This window comes from Alosa sapidissima, chromosome 7 (assembly GCF_018492685.1).
Source record: "Alosa sapidissima isolate fAloSap1 chromosome 7, fAloSap1.pri, whole genome shotgun sequence".
NCBI classification, from domain to species: Eukaryota; Metazoa; Chordata; class Actinopteri; order Clupeiformes; family Clupeidae; genus Alosa; species Alosa sapidissima.
This window is the reverse complement of record NC_055963.1, coordinates 12,769,548-12,788,829: the sequence shown is the minus strand read 5'-3', so window position 1 is coordinate 12,788,829 and position 19,282 is coordinate 12,769,548. Positions and strand designations below refer to the sequence as shown.

General features: G+C 42.7%; 2 protein-coding genes across 10 annotated transcripts; both read left to right on the top strand.

Moving 5' to 3' along the window:
- The first annotated feature begins 640 nt into the window (after positions 1-640).
- Positions 641-10,026, top strand: LOC121713828 (la-related protein 4). 6 transcript variants are annotated; one of them, XM_042098817.1, is made up of 17 exons: positions 641-1,218; positions 3,706-3,832; positions 4,073-4,225; positions 4,365-4,452; positions 4,566-4,702; positions 4,975-5,078; positions 5,174-5,284; positions 5,389-5,442; positions 5,551-5,763; positions 5,907-6,010; positions 6,391-6,432; positions 7,145-7,354; positions 7,821-7,872; positions 8,008-8,166; positions 8,408-8,562; positions 8,813-9,059; positions 9,530-10,026. In XM_042098817.1, exons 1-17 carry the CDS (start codon positions 1,105-1,107, stop codon positions 9,938-9,940), a joined length of 2,481 nt encoding a protein of 826 aa, XP_041954751.1. In that variant the 5' UTR covers positions 641-1,104; the 3' UTR covers positions 9,941-10,026. The 6 variants fall into 6 exon arrangements, with proteins under 6 accessions (XP_041954751.1, XP_041954749.1, XP_041954748.1 ...); XM_042098815.1 differs by having other exon boundaries at positions 642-1,218; positions 8,411-8,562; positions 8,810-9,059; XM_042098814.1 differs by having other exon boundaries at positions 642-1,218; positions 8,810-9,059.
- Positions 10,027-14,020: 3,994 nt separating this feature from the next.
- Positions 14,021-17,742, top strand: asb8 (ankyrin repeat and SOCS box containing 8). Of its 4 annotated transcripts, none has more exons than XM_042098828.1 (4): positions 14,021-14,092; positions 15,288-15,474; positions 15,553-15,657; positions 15,984-17,742. In XM_042098828.1, exons 2-4 carry the CDS (start codon positions 15,346-15,348, stop codon positions 16,617-16,619), a joined length of 870 nt encoding a protein of 289 aa, XP_041954762.1. In that variant the 5' UTR covers positions 14,021-14,092; positions 15,288-15,345; the 3' UTR covers positions 16,620-17,742. The 4 variants fall into 4 exon arrangements, with proteins under 4 accessions (XP_041954762.1, XP_041954759.1, XP_041954761.1 ...); XM_042098825.1 differs by having other exon boundaries at positions 14,036-14,181; XM_042098827.1 differs by lacking the exon at positions 14,021-14,092 and adding an exon at positions 14,222-14,451.
- Positions 17,743-19,282: the final 1,540 nt, after the last annotated feature.

Here is a 19,282-nt window from a genome sequence, read left to right as displayed (position 1 = left end):
ATGTAGGCCTACTGCTGTCATAAAATATACTGCTCTTTCTCTTTTGAAACACCCTACTACCTACTACCTTCCATGTCAGTTTTGTCAGCCTCTTCCTTCCTGATGATGGGTTGTATGCTACTGCTAAGTTTAATCAATTTATCATAGACCTATTGATTATTACACATTGAAGACTGGATGGGAAATACTTTTTTCTCTTTTCCATTTCTAGCCATGACTAGGCTATATCAGTTTCAACAATCTCAGCAGGCCTAGTCAGCGCAATGCCTCAGCAGCCACTAGCGTCCTCTACTGGTGAATACCAAAGATCACTTAATTCCTTTTTCTGCTAAATGTTTTACTGTGTTACTACTGTAAGTCAGAAAATCAACTGAGGTGTATAAAATGATAATAGAAACCAAATGTAGCCTATGTTATGTATTGTAATTAGGCAGTGTTAATATTAAACAACTCTACCTGTTGAAATCAGGCTAAATAAATTGTTGTTCAGTGTGTGTTTTGTGATAGCCTAGGTTACTACATAATAAATACTGTTTTTCTGATCACCTGTTTGTTACATATCAGAAGAAGAAGCCAGAAGCTCACAGACTTCTATGGTCTTTTTTTTTTTTAACCGGAAACTAGCTTTTCAGAGGGCAGTAGGAGGTCGCAGTGGCAACTGGGACGGTGGCGGAATGTATTAATGTCTGCCTACTCTTAGGAAAGGTGCGTGTCCCCTGTGTCCGCTTCGGTCGCCCGGTTAGGAATGCGTTTATCGGAGATAAAGCTAGCTTGAACATCAAGGAAGAAACACCAGAACCCGGATTGGTGACTTGACTTATCATTTTGTTTCATTTTGCGGTATTAGAATCTACACGTTCGAGTTTGGATCATTTTTGTCGATGTATGCTAGCTAGCTAGCTAGCCAAGATAGCTAAATTGGTAGCCCAGACTATTAGCTAGCTAGCTAGCTAGCTAACCTGTTAGCTGATTTAGTCGCAACAGTCAGAGTAAATCGACTACTAGTTAGGTAACGGTAACTATTTTACGGTAACTGGTGGGAATTGGGGTGACACGCGGGGGTTGGGAGAGAACGACGGAGGCGGCGTGAGCCAGGAGCGGCCGATGAGTTCAGACCAGGGCGGAGTGCCGCAGCTGCAGGAGGAGGCTGAGCCGGTATCCAAAATCCGTGGAGAGGACGAGACGGTACTTGGGACTGGTGGAGATTCGGGCGGCATGGTGAGCATGGGCCTGTCATTGCACGACACAATTTTAACGATGAGTCGAAATTTTAATTGCAGTTTTGAGCTGACTGTCAACTATCCTCTTGGATGTATGGTCCTATTCGATGACTGCAGGTTGGGCCAGAATTTTAACGTTAGGCTAACGTAGCCATATTTAGTTAGCCAATGTGGGGTTGCCTTGGCAATCTTGTCGCTTGACTTACGTTAGCTAACGTTAACGTAAGCTGGTACTGGATGACAAGTCTGATGTAACCTCTAAGTCCAAATCAAGGGTCCATTACTGCAAAGTAACAATTTATATAGCTTCTACCTGATTGGATTTTATATTTGATTTGATATAATTGGGTAGGATGTTTCTGTAAGGTATACTTGACATCGTTGTAGCCACTCGTGTTACCAGGCAGCTGACTTGTCAGCTCTTTAAGCTACGATACGCTGCAAGGTAAGGCCAGTTAGCCAGCTATATCTGCTTTGTCAGTGACGGCTTAGCAAGGAGCTACTTGACGTTATTGTAGTCACCGCGAAAGAGATTAAGCACTTTGCTCGTGATGTAGGAATGTAAGAATTTAGCTATCCCGGTGTAAACAAATCACACTTTGATTGCATTGCGTTACCGTCTGTCTGGAGTTAATCAAGAGAACGTTCGAGGCCTACGTGTGTCGTTAACGTTACAGCTGTCAGATGATATATGAATCACTGGTTGTCCATATTGGCTGTAAATGGTGTCGTTGTTGATGGTTATAGTCAGATTTTGGTCAGTAACTTTGACTTTTTTTATTATAATATTGTAAGAGTCGATTCCTTTCCCGAATGTGAAATTAGTCGTCGTTGCAACGTGTCGCCATACTTTAAACTCACTCCCACGTTGATCAGGGTATTAGAATCAGTTTGTGAAAGTTTATAGATTATTGGGTGCCTGATTGTAGAACTAGTGTTGGGTTTTTCTACGCCTGCCGTTCATTTGAGTTGCGGGCCTGAATCATTTTGTAGCAGGTGGTCATTGACAATGGCGCCCCTTATGGCATGTGCTCCACCATGGCTAGTGACAGACTCGAAATATGTTATAGGTCTCATGACATGCAGCACTCGAAAGTCAAAGTTTCTTCTGTTTGTGCCATAGTACAAACAGAGCAGAAACCACATGTCCTTTGTAAAAGTAAAGAGCTGAAAGTTAACCCATTTAAAGCTACTGTGTTGTCCATCGTCGGCATTTGAATTATTGTTGTTGACCAGGAGTATTCTTTAAATTGGACCATGTAAACAAACTATTCACAGAATTTGTCAGTGTTCGGGATACCTTGGTTGAACCTATAATACTTTATTAACAGGTCAATGTATCACTAATCATGTACCGTCAGTGTGTAATTTAGTGCTATTTCGACTGGGTTTAGACGAGTTTGGGTGAGACTCAACTGTATTGATTGACAGTACCCTTGACCAACAAGCAAGGTTCTTGGCGGTCTGCTTTTACGGAAGACATCGAGTCGTTGGTAAAATGTGCTGCAAGTGTGAGAGGGGTAGGCGGAGTTCATCTTTCACAGAGCGAATGGTTGAAGGTCGTGAAAACGCGTGCTGGAAGTAACTTGAGCTGGATTCTGTCCAACTCTGAGCGCTTCCTTTCAGCGGCAAAACTATCTTAAATGGTCACCACATCGTGAATTTGAAGAATTCCACAGTTCATTGAGTGAACGAGACCGCATAAAATGCTTTTGTTCATCGAGGTAAGCTTGATGCAGTGCAGTTGACTTGTTAGCAAACTTAGCTGCATGCATCGCGGGCAATCGGTGAAGACCATGTGAGAGCCTGCTAACCTTAGCTTATTTAGCTTGCGAAGGCCTCATGGCTGTACATATTTAACGTTAGCTGTTAGCACAAAATAATGTGTAGCGTATGGATGCATTGTAGTTGGGTCACAACCAAAGAAATTGAACGATCTGTTTGTTTTGATGGTGCACTACTGTACTTGTCACAGTTTGAGTCAGAGTTAATTCATTAACTTAGCCGAATGTTTTGTTTGTCATTTGGTTTTGTGTTGCTAACGTCAACCTAACTTCACGTTGTTCATTGAAAGCCGGCGTGTTCTTTCCATCTTGAATACATCGGAGGTTCAAATTTCTTTTAAATTGTAGTCAACGAATTCTTTTTTGACAGGATTTGTGTACTTTCCTCACCCTCATGTTATTATATTAACTTGCACTGAGCGCTATTATTTTACTGCAACTAGCAAAACGATTACGTAACAGGTCGCACACATTGGCTTAGCTGAATTGTGATCTTGAACTTTTAACTTGAGACTTTGCTGACTGCATAAGTCTAACTATTGTGTATGCACGACATATTTAGGAAAGAATGCTTATTGGTATTCAATAAGTAAAATGTTAACACATCCTCTGTAAATGTAACTTAGCGGAAATTAAGGAAGAAATGGGCTCAGCTGCATCGAAGTGAAACGATGAAGAACATGCTGTAATGTTTGCCTCAGGTGACCTCTAAGGGTGCCGGTCTGAACCCGAATGCCAAGGTGTGGCAGGAGATGCCTACTGTCCCCATCGAGGCCCCTGCAGATGGTACAGAGGGCTCCCCCTGGTCCCAGACAAACATCCCAGAGGGTAATGCAAGTTCATTGGGTTTATGATTGTCATAACTCATCAATTAATTTATTATAAATACTTGGGTGTGTAATATAAATTCCTTTATTTTATGTGCAAATTAGCCATTTCTGTAAAAGTCGTAGAAGTACATAGTCGTAAAAGTAGAGGTCATGTTTCTCCTGTTCCCTTTTGTGCTGTTGGGCACAGGAGTGGTGAGTTATTTGACCTTTGTTTTGCCCCAAACCTGTGAATCTGTAGGGTATCCTGACGCCTCCGGATGTAAAGCGTACACAACAGGGTTTCCAAGCCTGGAGGACGGCAGCTCTTTGGGGGCTGCCGAGGGTACTGCGAATGGTATGGATCCCCCTGACTTAGAGTTCCCCCTCTGTGAGCCGCCAACAGGAATTGAAGGTCAGTTAAGCTTTGCTTTTTCCTCTCCTTTTGTAAACCAATATCATTGCAACTTTTCATCCACACCGGTTTGACGACCCAACACTTTTGATGAGTTTTTGTTTGGTTGTTGATCATGTGTTTTGTCGATTTGTTTCAGTTGATTCTAACCTGACAATGGAGCAGCCTATCTCTGCTGAGAGTTTACGGGAGTCTCTCAAGAAGGAGCTGGAGTTCTGCTTCTCCAGGTCAGGGCCTAGACAAGATGAATGCATTTTGAATGGGCATGGACACAATTTGGTCTAGACCAAGACATTTGCAGTGTTTATCTGTTCATATTTGTATTTTATTATCACCACAGGGAAAATCTATCCAAGGACCTGTACCTCATGTCACAGATGGACAGTGACCAGTTTGTCCCCATCTGGACCATCGCCAGCATGGAGGGCATAAAGGTCCTGACCACCGACATGGACCTTATTCTGGATGTGCTTCGATGTAAGTAGATCCAAGACTTATAGCCAAACTTCTAACCTAATGTGGCATCATGCTGATCAAGGTTGTTTCTGTCGACCTATTCATGTATTCTGTTTGATGTAGGGTTTGGTAATATGTATATTTTGATGCACTGGCTGAATATTTGCATGTTGTGTGGATGCAAGCTGTGGCAATTATGTTATGCCAACACACACACACACACACACACACCTATCTCTGATTGGCTGCCTTTTTAATGCATTACTGATACATGGATGCTCTTGTATGTCCAGCATCTCCAATGGTACAAGTGGATGAGAAAGGGGAGAAAGTTCGGCCCAATCACAAGCGCTGCATCATCATCCTGAGGGAGGTCCCGGAGTCTACGCCTGTGGAGGTGAGGCCAGCTCCTGTAGGAAGCACCAGGAAAGAAGCCCAGTGTTGGTCCTCCATGATGAGCTCACTTTTGTTTACTATCTTCTCCATCCTCAGGAAGTGGAGGCCCTCTTTAAGAACGACAACTGTCCGAAAGTTATCAGCGTGGAGTTTGCGCACAACAATAACTGGTACATTACATTCCAATCGGACACAGATGCTCAACAGGTGGGTACATAAGTAACGTATTCTCCTTGATTTAGGTTTTGAGTTTTTGGCTGTCTACCTTATCAAGTAAGGGTTATGAATGGCTTTTTTTTTGTCTTGTTCAGGCGTACAGATATTTAAGGGAAGAAGTGAAAACATTTCAGGGAAAACCAATCATGGTGAGTTGATTATCAACAATTGTCTTAATGTGTTTCAGATCTTTTTTGCTGCTGCTTTTTCAAATCCCTCCTGACCACCACCTAACGCCCCATGACTCCTCTTTCTAGGCCAGAATAAAAGCTATCAACACGTTCTTTGCGAAGAATGGCTACCGCAGCCTGGACTGCAGTGTGTACTCACAGCAGACCCAGACCCAGTCCCAGTACAGCTCGCCCCTCTTCATGCAACACGTCTACAGTCCCCAGCAACAGTACCTGCCCTACAGTATCATGCCTCCTACCTGGACACCTTCGCCTACGCCGTACTTCGAGACCCCTCTGGTGTGTAGATCAGTCCATGTGTGTTGTGTAAACGTGCCGTATGTGATTTTGGGTGTTACTTGGTTGCTAAGATCAGCTTCATTTACTCTTCTGTACTTCAGTACATCCTCATGAGCTCTGTAAATCCCTTCTCTCTACCACAGGCCCCGTTTCCCAACAGTAGCTTTGTGAATGGTTTTAGCTCACCTGCACACTATAAGACTGGCTCCAACTCGCTCAACCTCGGCCGTCCCTTCAGTCGGAACCGGTAGGACTTTTAAATGCTTATTTCCTGTTTTAAGTCATCTCCCTTGTGATACTGTTATCTTGCTTTTCAGTGGATTCAGTGGCTTACGATATGATAAAACCGATTAATAGTCTTAAAACATAGTCTTAAACAGCCCTTGATGGCACGAGTATGTGTATATGTTTATAAGTGTGTTAGGACTGCAAGGATTGAATTGGAAGGTAGTATGTGTATTCAGTAGAAATCAACAAGGAAGTGAAATAAGTGTAAATGTTGACGAGGATGTAAACCATAACTTTATAGTTGAAGTGTGCAGATTAAAGTGTGATTTTTAAAAAGTAAATAATTTATTTCGGTAAGTAATGTAGCCCCTCATGCTGGTGTTCTTGCTGTCCCCACAGTGTCCCTCTCTATTCCAGAAAGAATGTAATAAATGCCTTCAGGTACACCTGTTCAACTCTTTCCAGCATCATCGTAGTCGAATGACACCCCTTTTCTCTCATACAAGCTTCAGATACATAACCAACATTAATTAATTGAACATTAATCAGGGTTATGCCAGTGCCACTGGCTCCACCCCATGCCATTTTCTTTGATTTTTTTTTGGTGATAAATCCAGTTACAGCTGTGCGATTTTTGGCGAAATCGCCATGTTTGTTGCTGATATGTATGAGGCTTGACAATGCTGGGACTTTATCACTGCTAACCACCCATTATATGTGATGTTGGGTTTACAGTGTTTTATCATTCTGTTTGTGCTTCTCACAGTATTCAAGCTAACTAACCTAAGCATGAATTAAGACTAAATATTCTGATTCGACATCCTAAATTTTCCTGTAATTGGCGTTGTTGGCAATATGTCCATTTTGGAGCAAACTAGCTAGTCTTTATTGTAAGTATAAATCAGCTTGACAGAGTACCAGAAAATATTTTCAACCCAACATTCTTGATCTGTGTCACTGGTTGGTCATGTACACATTTGTTTTGTTCCATCATTGCATGCAGCCCATGTTGACATGGCCTAGTGGATAGGAAGTTAGACCAGAATGTGTACCATCACAATTTCCCCCATTTTGACATGATGCTTCCGGCTTCATCGCTAGTTTTAATCCTGTGCAGACTCATCCCAACTCCCTTGTGTTGCACTCTCCACAGGAACCATGTGAAGCCTCAGTCAAGGGCCAGTGACGGAGCCCCCGCCCCTGTGGCTCCCGTCCCGCTGGTGGATGGACTCACGGGCCTGCGCAGCCCCCAGCCCCCCGCCAGCAGTGGCCCCGCACTGGGCACAGCTGAGCTCAGTCCCTCCTTCACCCACCTGACCGCGTCCGAGCCCTCCGACGACAACAGCATGGCCAACCGTGGAAGGTCAGTAAGAATCGCCGCGGCCTCTTGTTTGCCCAGCTTCGAGTCACCTTGGGTGCGTTTCAGTGGCTGTTTATCTAGCAGCTGTAGTGCAAGCTTATCTTGGAGGGAATATCTGAAAGGTGTTGAGTTGCCCAGAGGCAGCTTTGACACCATCAGGCCTGGTGATGAGAAACTCAAGCGCATAGAGGGCCCCCTGGGCGTGGGGGGAGGAACGGCTTCTGCTGGTTCTTTCTTTTCTTTCTTTCTTTCTTCCTTCCTTCCTCTCTTCCTTTTCTCTGCTCCTTTTTCTCTTCTTTCCTCACGTCTCTCCCCACAGATGTCGGGATGCTCCTCATGTCCAGACCCAATGAGCGGTAAGATTATGAGATCTGAAGGCCAAAGACAGACAGGGAAACCTAGATGGAGCTGAACTTGTTGTAGTAGCTGTTGAGCATTTACTGACCCTCCCTTACCACATGGTTTACAGGCGGAGTACATACAGAGGGAACCGCAGGAGGAGAGAGGACGAGCGCACCACGGTAAGTGTTCCCTCCCCCCACACATCTCGGTAACATCCCACTCTTTCATGTTTCGTGCTGATCTTTCCTGTTTTGTCCAGATATGTACACGTATTGTTTGTGTTGATGTAATGTGTCCTTTTGCCCTCCCCACAGCGGCCAATTTCTCTCCCAGAGGTCAAGGTCCCTCAGCCTAAGTTTGACCTGGCTGCCTCCAACTTCCCCCCTCTGCCAGGCTGCGTGGTGAGCACGCAGGGCGAGCCCGTGCTAGAGAACCGCATGTCTGACGTGGTGCGGGGCATCAACAGGGACAAGGTCAGCCCAGCACGGCCACAGAAAGCACACCCAGTCATTTATTTAAAAATAGACACGTTGGCCATAATATATATATATATATATATATATATAATTTTTTTTTTTTTTTTTTTTTTTTCATTTCAATATTACTTTTCCCCTGTCTGCCTTTTGAAATAGGCTATACAATCAGGGCTAAAGTAAAAGGGGGTTGGTGTTCAGTCACACAGTAATAAAAGTCTTTTGTGGGTGTCATTTGTAGCAGCAACCACAGCAGCAACAGCAGCAGCAATCAGATGCCAGCAAAGACGGAGCCGCAAGTCATCCCACAGCCCCAGAGGACAGCGTCAGCACCATCAGGCCCGTCCAGCCTGCAAGCAAAACCACTTCTCACACCTTGGAGTCTACCACAGCCAGGTACAAAGCCTTGCCACCTAAACAGAAAAAGCCTGTGAGGATGGGGGAAGGGGGGGGGGGGTTCTGTTGAAGCTTTTGCTTCCCTGACTGTCAAAAGACAGAAGGATCTGGAAGTGAAGTGGCACTCCTGCTGAAGCACTCCCACCTGTCTCTGTCAGCAATGCTCAGGTTTCCCATTGTTATTCTGCCTCTCCTCCTCCTCCTCCTCCTCCTCCTCCCCCTTGCCTTCCCCTCCCTGTTCTCTCAGCAGCACGAGCCACCAGGAGAAGAAACAGGAGAGGCCTGAGCTCCCTGTTCAGAAAGAGACACCGGCACCCACCGCCTCCGCTGCTGCCGTCGTCGCTGCCTCCGCCCCCGCCTCCGCCCCCGCTCCCTCACACACGCAGGTAGCAGCTGGTTCCAAGCCTCAGCCGAGCACAGCCCCCACCCCAGGAACCCCCCAGGCCAGCCCAGCCCCCTCCAGCACCACCACCACCACCAACTCTACCCCTGCCATGGTGAGACCTCCCACACGCATGCACTAGACTGGAGGAAGACGGGCTTATCCCACTTGTCAGTATTTACACCTTTTATTGTGTCAACTGAATTGTCTTGTGGCAGACTGCCACTTGTTGCTTAACTATGTGGGTGTTCTCTAAAGATAAGACTGCTGTTGAGTAACATCGTCAGGCCTAGTGATGAGAAACTTATGCGCATAGAGGGCCCCCTGGAAGGGGGAGGTGAAGGGCCTGTGCTGGTTCTTTCTTTCTCTCTTGTTTCTGCACCCTTTCCCTCTACCTATTTCTCTGCTCTGTCCCCACACAAGTCATGAGCCTCCTCTTGTCCAGACCTGATGAGCGGTAAGATTATGAGATCTGAAGGCCTTAGTTACAGTGAGCGAGAAGGGGAAACATGAGCAGTGATTTAGTTTTATCTTTTGATGACCTCTGACTCTTAACACCCCTGTCTGTCTCATTCCCCCTGCCAGGAGCCCCGCAAGTTGAGCTATGCGGAGGTGTGCCAGCGCCCCCCCAAGGACCCCCCACCCACACCGGCCCCCTCCGCCGCTGCTGCTGCCCCCACCACTCCTCCGGCCTCCCAGCCTCTGCGTGAGCTGCGCGTCAACAAGGCCGAGGAGCCAGCCGGCGGGCCCCACAGCCCCTCGGACAAGCCCGAGCGGCCCCTGGAGCGAGGAGCCGAGTGCAAGGGCCGCGAGGGGCGCCCTCCCCGTGACGGCCAGGGCTATTACCGCAACAACGGTCCCCCCAGGGCCGGCACGGGTGGCCTCAAGCTCCGGGAGCAGCAGCGGCGCCCCCCCTTTGGCCGACGCAACTCCCCACAAGGAGGGCCCAGACACACGGGCAAAGAGCAGAACATCCCTCCCATATCGCCAAAGTAAAGACTTGCAGAGAAAACAAAAAATGAATTCAGTACAAATGTATGAATATATACACGCATATATAAAATATATAAATAAATAAATATATATATATATATATATATATATATATATATATATATATATATATGTGTGTATATATATATATGTATATATATATATATATATATATATATATATATATATATATATATATATATATACACACACACATACATATATACATACATAAATATATATAAACAAAAAGAGATGAAATAAGATATAAAAGCAACAACCTAAATGGTAGCCACCTCTCCTGCCTGGGGCATGTCTAGAGGAAAGTCTCATGAAATGACTGCAGACTGGGACACCCAGGAAAATGGGCATAAAAAACAATCGTAAAGCAAACGAAAGGGAGTGATCGAATAGGAAAAAGATCCCGTCTCGTCCCGTTAAATTGAAAATGTCCCCCCTTAAGAATGTAAATCTTAGTGCTTTTTTTTTTTTTTTTTTTTTTTTTCATTTTTTTTTTTTTCCCCTCCCTCCTTTTTTCCAAAAAAAGTTGGTCACTCTCTCTCGCCTCATATTTGGCCGAGAGATGGAGCCTTGGGCAGTGAAGAAGCCCATCACTGTCTGTCTATATGAATGACAGTGGTCTGCAATGAACTTATGCACTAAGAAGAAAGGAACAGGCATATATAAATGTCATGTACCTATACAAAGATATCACTTTAACATGCAATGATTTCATTCAATCCTTTTCCTTTTTCTTTCTTTTTTTTTTAAGAAAAAAAGCTTATTTGCAAATTGCAGGACACTGGGAGTGAGAGTGACTTTTTGCAGTTGGTGTATATGAACTTTGAAGTTGTGTGAAAGGATGTGGTTTTCAGTAGTGTTGCATCATCATCTTGGGACTTAGGTCTCATATAGGATATGTTTGGTTGAGAATGAATTGTTTGGAAAACGAATTTAGGAGCAGCAGTAATACTTACTGTTGGTCTTTTTTTTTTCTTTTTTTTTCATTCTATTTTTTTTCATTAGATTGAGTGACATTGCTGTCGATTAATTCTGTATGCTTTCATGATCAGTGACATGGTGTTGGATAGCTAGAAAACCTTATAAATATTGTACTAAATATTGCAAAATTAAGATTAGTTGGTTATTGAGCCTTGTCAATTTTCTCAAACTCTTTACAAAGTCAAAGCTTGCCAATAATGCCAACCTGTCACTGGTTCACTGAAGGGTGATTGATCTTTTTCCTTTTTTTTTTCTTTTTTTTTAAAAGCTGCAATCTGATTTTAATCAAGCACTGACCCTTGATGCATCACAGATCAGAGCTGGTTACAGAGTCAGTTATACTATACTTTGTCATCTCAGATGTTAGATGTGCATTGATTCCCTCACCCCTTGAACTGATTTTGTACTGTGTGCTCATATTTGTTGATAATCAGCCTGGCTCTATATGTTTACAACATGGTGTTCTCAGTGGGGTGTGTTTTAAGCAGAGGATGAGAGAGTTGGTTGATGCCGACGAAATATCTTTTTTTTTTTTTTTTTTTCTTTTGTTCCCTCTTGTTGTGAGTTTAACTCCACATCGAAATGGAACATTCAGGGTTGATCTACAAATGGAAATTGTCATTGTTTGATTAACTGCGCAGTTGTGATTGTACAGAATAATAGGTCAAGTGTGGTCTCTGCAAATCTGATTAGCTCATGTGTGATTTACTTTCTCCATTTTCTTGCTTACTCAAAGGCCCTTATTGTCTGCTGTCTAATAGAAGGATGAGGATTGCTAAAGGTGGTAACCTGTAACATATTTCCACTTTGCTCTGGTTTGTCGTATGTTTTAAATGAATGTCGTCCCAGGATTGGGTTCTTTGAAGAATCGGTCCATCCGTGATCAGTGTAAGGTCACGATTCCGTTGTCCAAAATCTTTTCCCGAAACGTTCTCCACTGTATTTCCTTGACTGCTAGATTTGAGAATGGAGATGGCTCTGTCCAGAAATTGTGTGGTATTCCAGAGGCATGTCAATGCTCCTGAGGTCATTGGATGGTTGTGGTAGGTGCTTTGTTGGGTGATCTGATGGCAGATCTGTGGGTGTGCGACGATGAGAAGGAACGCCTGCCGGTAAAGGCAGTTTTGTGTTTCTGTTGAGCTTCCAAGGTTTAGGGCTCTGTAGGACATGTTATTTTTAACTGGCTATGATGACTGATTGTTTCAAAACCAGTTTAGACACCTACTCCCTTCGTTATTCTTTTTGTAACGTAAGAAATATCCTTATGCGGAATGTATCAATGATCATCAATGAAAAAAGTGCTAATCGTGTTACTACGGCATTCAAATGGTTGACACTAGCCTATGTCTGTTCATATGATGTGCCAGCAGCCTACAGTCCATAGCTTACCATGTTGAATGTAATGTTGGTGAGTTGTGGAGTCTCAAACAACCAGCGGGCCAATGTGTTCTCCTAAGGTGTTACATTTTAGGCTTTAGAGCAGTGAACTTTACCATCTGTAATGAGAAAATGTAGTCTATCAGCCCCCCCCCCCCCCCCTAAATGTTTTTCCCTCCCCCCCCCCCCCCCCCCCCCCCCCAATTGCATAGAGAGTGGTGTGGGAGTGTGACATTGAGACCAGTAAAAGAGTATGACCTTAACCAGCAAACATGCTTTCGTAACACTGACCTGTAGCCACCACAAATTTATTCTTTTTTTTTTTTTGTGATGTGAGGATGGAATTGGTGCTGTTTCATCTTGGAAAATCTAGTTTGTTTTGGAAACCAGTATTGCAGTTGGATTTTGTTTTAAGTATTGCATTATTATTATTATTATTATTATTATTATTATTATTATTATTATTACTATTACTATTACTATTTTTCTTTTAATTATTTATTTTAATTCTACTGTGCGAAGCTTCACCCCCTCTCCTCCCCATGCACGCTCAATTCTCATAGGCCAATTTCCTCAGATGTTGAGAGATGGTACTGGGTGAGAGCCACACATCTAATATTTGTATCTTGATTGAGATTTCAGATGAGAATACTTGATGCATTGACTAGGGGTTTAGTAATGCAGTACATGAGTAACGAATCACTGGGGCTTTGTTTGTCTGTTTGTTTTTCCATTAATGAGTATGAGCAGCTAGTGGTTTAGTGTAATAAAATAAAATGCACTAACTTGTTTTAAAAAAAAAAAAAATCTTACTGTCATGTAATGTGAAATCATTTTAGAAGAATAATGTTGATGTTGACAGGCTTGCAAAAATCTACAGGAATAGCATTTTCTCCTTAATGTTGGGTTATTTCTGTTTTCTTGATTTAGGGGTGGGGTGGCAAAGGGAAGAATATATAGCAACGGATTGAAGTGTTTGAGACACTAAATTCTAGCTGTCTGAATAAAATGTCACAAAAAGAAAATAAATTATTTTGTTTTGGCCTTAGAGTACAATTACTCTTGTTTTTGGTTTGTGTGTGTGTGTGTGTGTGTGCGTGGGTGTTGTAATCTATTTGTATTGCTGTTCATATTATTAGATGGTATTTAATGTTTGTAATTACACTACTTAATCTCCCATTTTCTTTTCAGACACCCATGAATTGGTGCAAATGGAGAGCTGACACCCTTATCTATTATCTGATCCAAGTTCAGTGGCCTTTTGACCTTAATGTGATATTGATGGGCAAACATAAACTAGCAACAGCAGCTAGGGCAAGTTTGTGTTTACAGTTGAAGGATTAAGAGTTGTGCATGTTTGCTCAGAACAGTGAGGTGGTGTGAAGTGCAGTAGCCTACCATCATCATTTTCAATCAAGGGTCCTTTTGAGAAGATTAGGCAGGTTTGTTCTGTAATATTAACCAGCAAAAGGCATGCCTGTTTTTTATTCTGAGGACTGAGATGAAGATCTATTTAGATTTACATTTTTAAAATTCTCGTCTGTACCCTGTAGTAACATGGCTTGGTTATTATAACACTGTTGGTACATAATGTGAAAAGAAGCCTCCTATTTGTACAATGAGAACTGTAAATTAGTATGCGTTTTGATGTGATTGTTTAGTGTTTAATTCTTGTATTTATTACATTACTGTACAGTTAGGCGAGTCCAGTGGATTTGAAACCCTACATGGCATTTCCACAGCCAACCGAGGACTATATTTGGAGATGAGTAACTGGTATGTGTGGAATGCTTGCAATGACATTTGGTAACATTGTTAGCCAGCACGTGTGGGATTCAACTTTAGGCCGCGCGGTAATGAAACAGGTTTGAAGGATTCATTTCATTACTATCATTGTATGATTGCCGTCTTCGGGTCTCGGGTGTATGTTTTGGTGAAGGCACGGTGGCGTGTAATCGTCGCGATGACGTGATGTGCATGGCGTCGCTGTGTTTTTGTTGAGCAGTCGAAAGAGTGTTGCTGCCATAACGAGTTAACTAGCTCACTGGGTTGCTTCCGTGAGGACGTGAAGGTTCGTTATTGCCGCAGAAGGCAAAATAGTTTTATACGGAAATAAATAGGATGTAATGTTTAAGGCAAGGAATTAAGCTGTATAATACTATTTTGTGTTAGAAGTGTATCTGGCATTGTATCAAAGCTATAGCTACTTGCTTGCTAAGCATTCTTAGCTCGTTAGCTAACGATACTGTAGTAAACATGTCCCAGGTGTGGGCTAGAATCTAATTTCCTTCATGACAGCATATGTGTTTCGTCTCTTTATTTTGTTAGTATTTATAAATGTGCATACGTGGTTTGCCGAGTTTCCGGTGTATTTGATGAAAATACTGAACATAAACGCGTTGTTAGCATAACTATAGTTAGCATGATAGGATTTGTAGCCAACAAAAATGGTTTGTTTTTGGTATGCTAGTCACTTAGCTAGTTCTCCATTCACGTGATGGGCTTTGACAGTCGGCAAATTATGTTCGCATCGTACTGTACCTGTCATTGTTAATGTTAACATTTCAGATGATCTGGACAGAGAGTTCATAGTAGGTTGATGCTATTCGCGTATTATTATCTGTCTGCTAGCTAATGTTCTCCAAACCATCATAAGCAGGTCCCTATTGCATGCCATGTCAGTATACAATTCTGAGTGTTTTTAAGCAAGACTGACGTCGGGTTAAACGCTACTAATACAGAGATCGGCGTCAAAATACTCCAGAATTTTGACGAATTTCTACTGCCTAACTTGCCGGATTGCTTACAGAAATGTCAAGTGTGTCACCGTGTCTTGATCAGTTGGTTCCTCATATTGCTACCAATATTGCTATTGCCTCATAAATCTCTGATAATTCTCTGATAGATCACTCCATAATCGTCTTATAATTTACCATGGTCAATTCTAGTAACTCTTCCCTTTTTACCGCAGTTTGTTTCGAGTGCGGTGTGAATTCACCCGGCCAGGGTGAGATGTACTTCCAGTCCAAATGAGCTCAACTATGTGGTACATCATGCAAAGCATTCAAAGTAAATATTCTCTGTCTGAGAGGCTGATAAGGACGATTGCTGCCATCCGCTCATTCCCCCACGACAATGTTGAAGACCTTATACGCAAGGTAAACCTGATAGCGACTTGTCATTTGCAACTTTGCTGCAATCTGCACCATAACTTAACTGGTGTCTTGCTTGTCCAGGGGGCAGATGTCAACCGGATGCACGGCACTCTGAAGCCTCTTCATTGCGCTTGCATGGTGGCGGATGCTGACTGTGTTGAGCTTTTGCTGGAGAAGGGAGCTGAGGTATGCTACTCTAATAATGTCAGCAACAATCAGTAATATCAGTGTTTCCCATACATTGACTTATTTGTGGCGGCCTACCACAATATCAACATTGACCGCCACACAATGATTTTCTAGGTTGTACTAAATTCTGCTTAAATCTGGTTAGTATCATAACCACGCTGTGCTAATTTATTAAAAACTGTTGCATTCAAGTTAATTCTGCAAACCAACCACCACAAATGGAATTCAATTCTGTGGGAAACACTGAATATATTAAAGTTTTCTTAAACTTACTTAATTATTCCATCTGTTAGTCTTCAGCCTAAGTGTGAGTTGGTCCACAGGTAAATGCACTGGATGGGTATAATCGCACAGCGCTGCATTATGCTGCTGAGAAGGATGAGAGCTGTGTGGAGCTACTGCTGGAGTATGGTGCCCGGCCCAATGCACTGGATGGCAACAAGGATACGCCCCTGCACTGGGCTGCCTTCAAGGACAACCCAGAGTGTGTGCGGGCTCTGCTGGAGAGTGGGGCCTGCCCCAACGCCCGCGACTACAACAGCGACACGCCGCTCAGTTGGGCCGCTATGAAGGGCAACCTGGAGAGTGTGCGCGTGCTGCTGGAGTACGGCGCCCAGGTGCATGTCACCAACCTGAAGGGCCAGACTCCCATCTCGCGGCTGGTGGCCTTGCTGGCGCGCGGCCTGGGCACGGAGCAGGAGGAGGAGTGCCTGGAGCTGCTGTGCCGGGCCGCTGGCCTCTTCCAGATCCGCCGCGCCGACGGCTCGTTGCCCCGTGAGCTCACCAAGGATCCCCAGCTGCTGGCGCGCCTCACCAGTATGGTGTCCCAGCCACCAAGTCTGCGGGGCCTGGCCCGGTGCGCTGTCCGCCAGAGTCTGGGCGTGCAGTACCTGCCTACAGCTGTCAAGCAACTCCCACTACCTGAGTCTGTCAAAGAGTATGTACTGCTCAGAGACTGACAGCCCAGAGGCTTGCTCAGGAATAGCAGTATAGTAGGAATAGCAGTACAGTGAGCGGGGAGAGAGACTGCTTATAGTACAATGTAAAGGAGCAATTGGTTGTATACAATACTGAAAAAAAGTCTATTGTTCATTTCGTTGAAATAGTGTGATGGCAAGTGTCTGTGTCTAGTCAGCTGTTGTATGCGTCTACAAGATGAGTGACAGTCAAGTGCTTCCAACTCTATTCTCCTGATCTCAGTATGTGATCCTGCATTGATCTGGATGCAGTGATGAGAAAGATGTTTAAAGGTATGCACATTTCTTTTTTTATTGGAAGAATAGGAATTTGTTATCTGATATACACAAATTTTCATGGATACATAGCAAATTTGACTTTTTAGCTACATTTGGATTATCCCTTTCCCAATAATTATTTTAAGTGGCACAGATAGCTCCTCTATTTCAGAAAGAATTTTTATGTTCTAGCACTTGAAGTTATTACTTGCAAATGCTTGTAAATCATATGTAAACATGTTGCTGTGTATATATATCGCAGATCATGGAAGATGGTCAATTTTTTGGTCAGGTAATTATTCTTTAAGCATGCGTGCAGTCTTTTAAATTTAAATAAATGTTATTCTTTTCTGTGAACAACATATATTTTAGTAATGTTAATACATTTTTGTTTCCTCTGGTGCTCATAGGAATAATGATAACAATGTTGTCACTATGTAAAAAAAAAATCTTCTTTGCAAAACATGTATTGTTTTGACTACTTATTTCCTACTCTGCTCACAAGCAGTTTATTCATTGGATATCTTAAAAGGATGAATGTGAGATCTGAAGAATGGCATGGTTTGTGAATAATCTTAAATAATCTTAACTGTCTGAAATGTAGCTTCATCTTTGGTGTCTGGCTTAAAGTATTCTCAGTTGCTTTGTCTTTGTTTCTTTGCTGCTACTTTCTTTTTCATTTGCAGTAACTGTTAACATGTTATGTTTGGACATGAACTTAACTCAAGCATACAAAATGACTTCATGGTAAATTCAGCTGAAAAGAAATAAGTCAAATGTACAGTCAACCGAAAAGTGCATTCTTCTTTTGTTATACTGAAAGTAAAAGTCTTTCCACTTGTCATAATCAGTGCACCCGAGTTTGTCTTTTTCTTAGTCATAGTAATGCATTATAGGTACATCAGATGATGAACTCCTATAACAACTTATCCTACTAGTTGGTCTATCCTACCAGTTACACATTGTTACAAGTGTATTGACAAAACCCTGACAATACTGTATAGATATGTTATAAATGCCCTGTATGTTTGTGCTCTGTGTACTCACTACCTGGCTTTGTCCAGCAGATGTCTCTGTCCTACAACAAAGTCACCATCTATTTCCAGTGCCGAAGAGACAAGTGACTGGCTTGTGTTTTGATTTGTATGAAGTAAGTAACCCTTCCAATTAGCGACATTCTTCTCATCCAGTGCCAGCCATTGATGTTGTACTCAGATGTGACAAATATTTCTTCTGACTGTGATTTGTTGAAGGTCGGTGTCCTTACATAATAATAATAATAATAATAATAATAATAATAATAGGGAGAAGAATGCTATCAATGTCATTGATATGCTGTAGCTTCTTATAGTGTTAAGCTTTCCTGGATCTTTTCAAAAATGCCTTTTGATCCCTGGCAACTTTTTATGACCAAGCCTTCAAAGCCTTCAAAACTTAATAAGGGTGATCACATGCTAACTATTATGGTAATGGATTTTGTTCAAAGCGACTTACAAATAAAAACAATACAATAGTTACAAATGATTAGCGAACAGTTTTAAAATGTTGGTAAGACTACATTAAGGAAAATAGCAATAATAAACAATAATATCAATGATCCATAGCCTAATGAAAATAAACAAATACCATAATATACCAACCATAACTCACTAAGAACCAGTTAATTAAGTGTATGCTGAACATACTGAATAATGCTGAACAATGTCTTTAGATCCCTCTTGAAAGACCCACACTCACAAACAAAACTCACAGGAACAGAGAGTACTGGGAAACTCATTCTACCAACGAGGAACCACCGAGTAAAAGAGTCTTGAATTTGGCCTAGTTATTATGGCTGGTCGACACAACACTCATCAGAAGACCGCAGTGGGTGGTTGGGGATGTAAAGCTGGATCATATAATTGAAATAACAGGGAAAAGATACAGTAAATGTCCTATAGGTGAGGAATTTACACTTTATTCTAGCCACTATAGGGAGCAAATGAAGAGTAACTAGGAGAGGATATTAACTCAGATCAGCTCTTTGTTCAGTTATTGTGTATATTTATGGCCCATGCTGGCATCTCAAGCACAGGACGTCCCTTTCGAAGGAATACAAAAAGCAGTCAGGATCTCAGGAAGGAAACCAAAGCAGAACTATGAATTCCCCTGCTGTTGTGTACAGTACCTACTCAAATGTAGCCTGCACACCTTTTCCTCTGTGACACGTTTGTAAAGGGTTTCATGAAAAATACACAGGACAATTCTAAATATCAATGAATTGTTGACCGACTTTTGGAGTGCTTCTATCTGTTTAATAGTCTGCTTGCCATCCATCCAATGTATGGGTAAATGATTGCAACAACTGCCTCTTGTTATGCTCTTATTCAACACATCGCTCCACATGC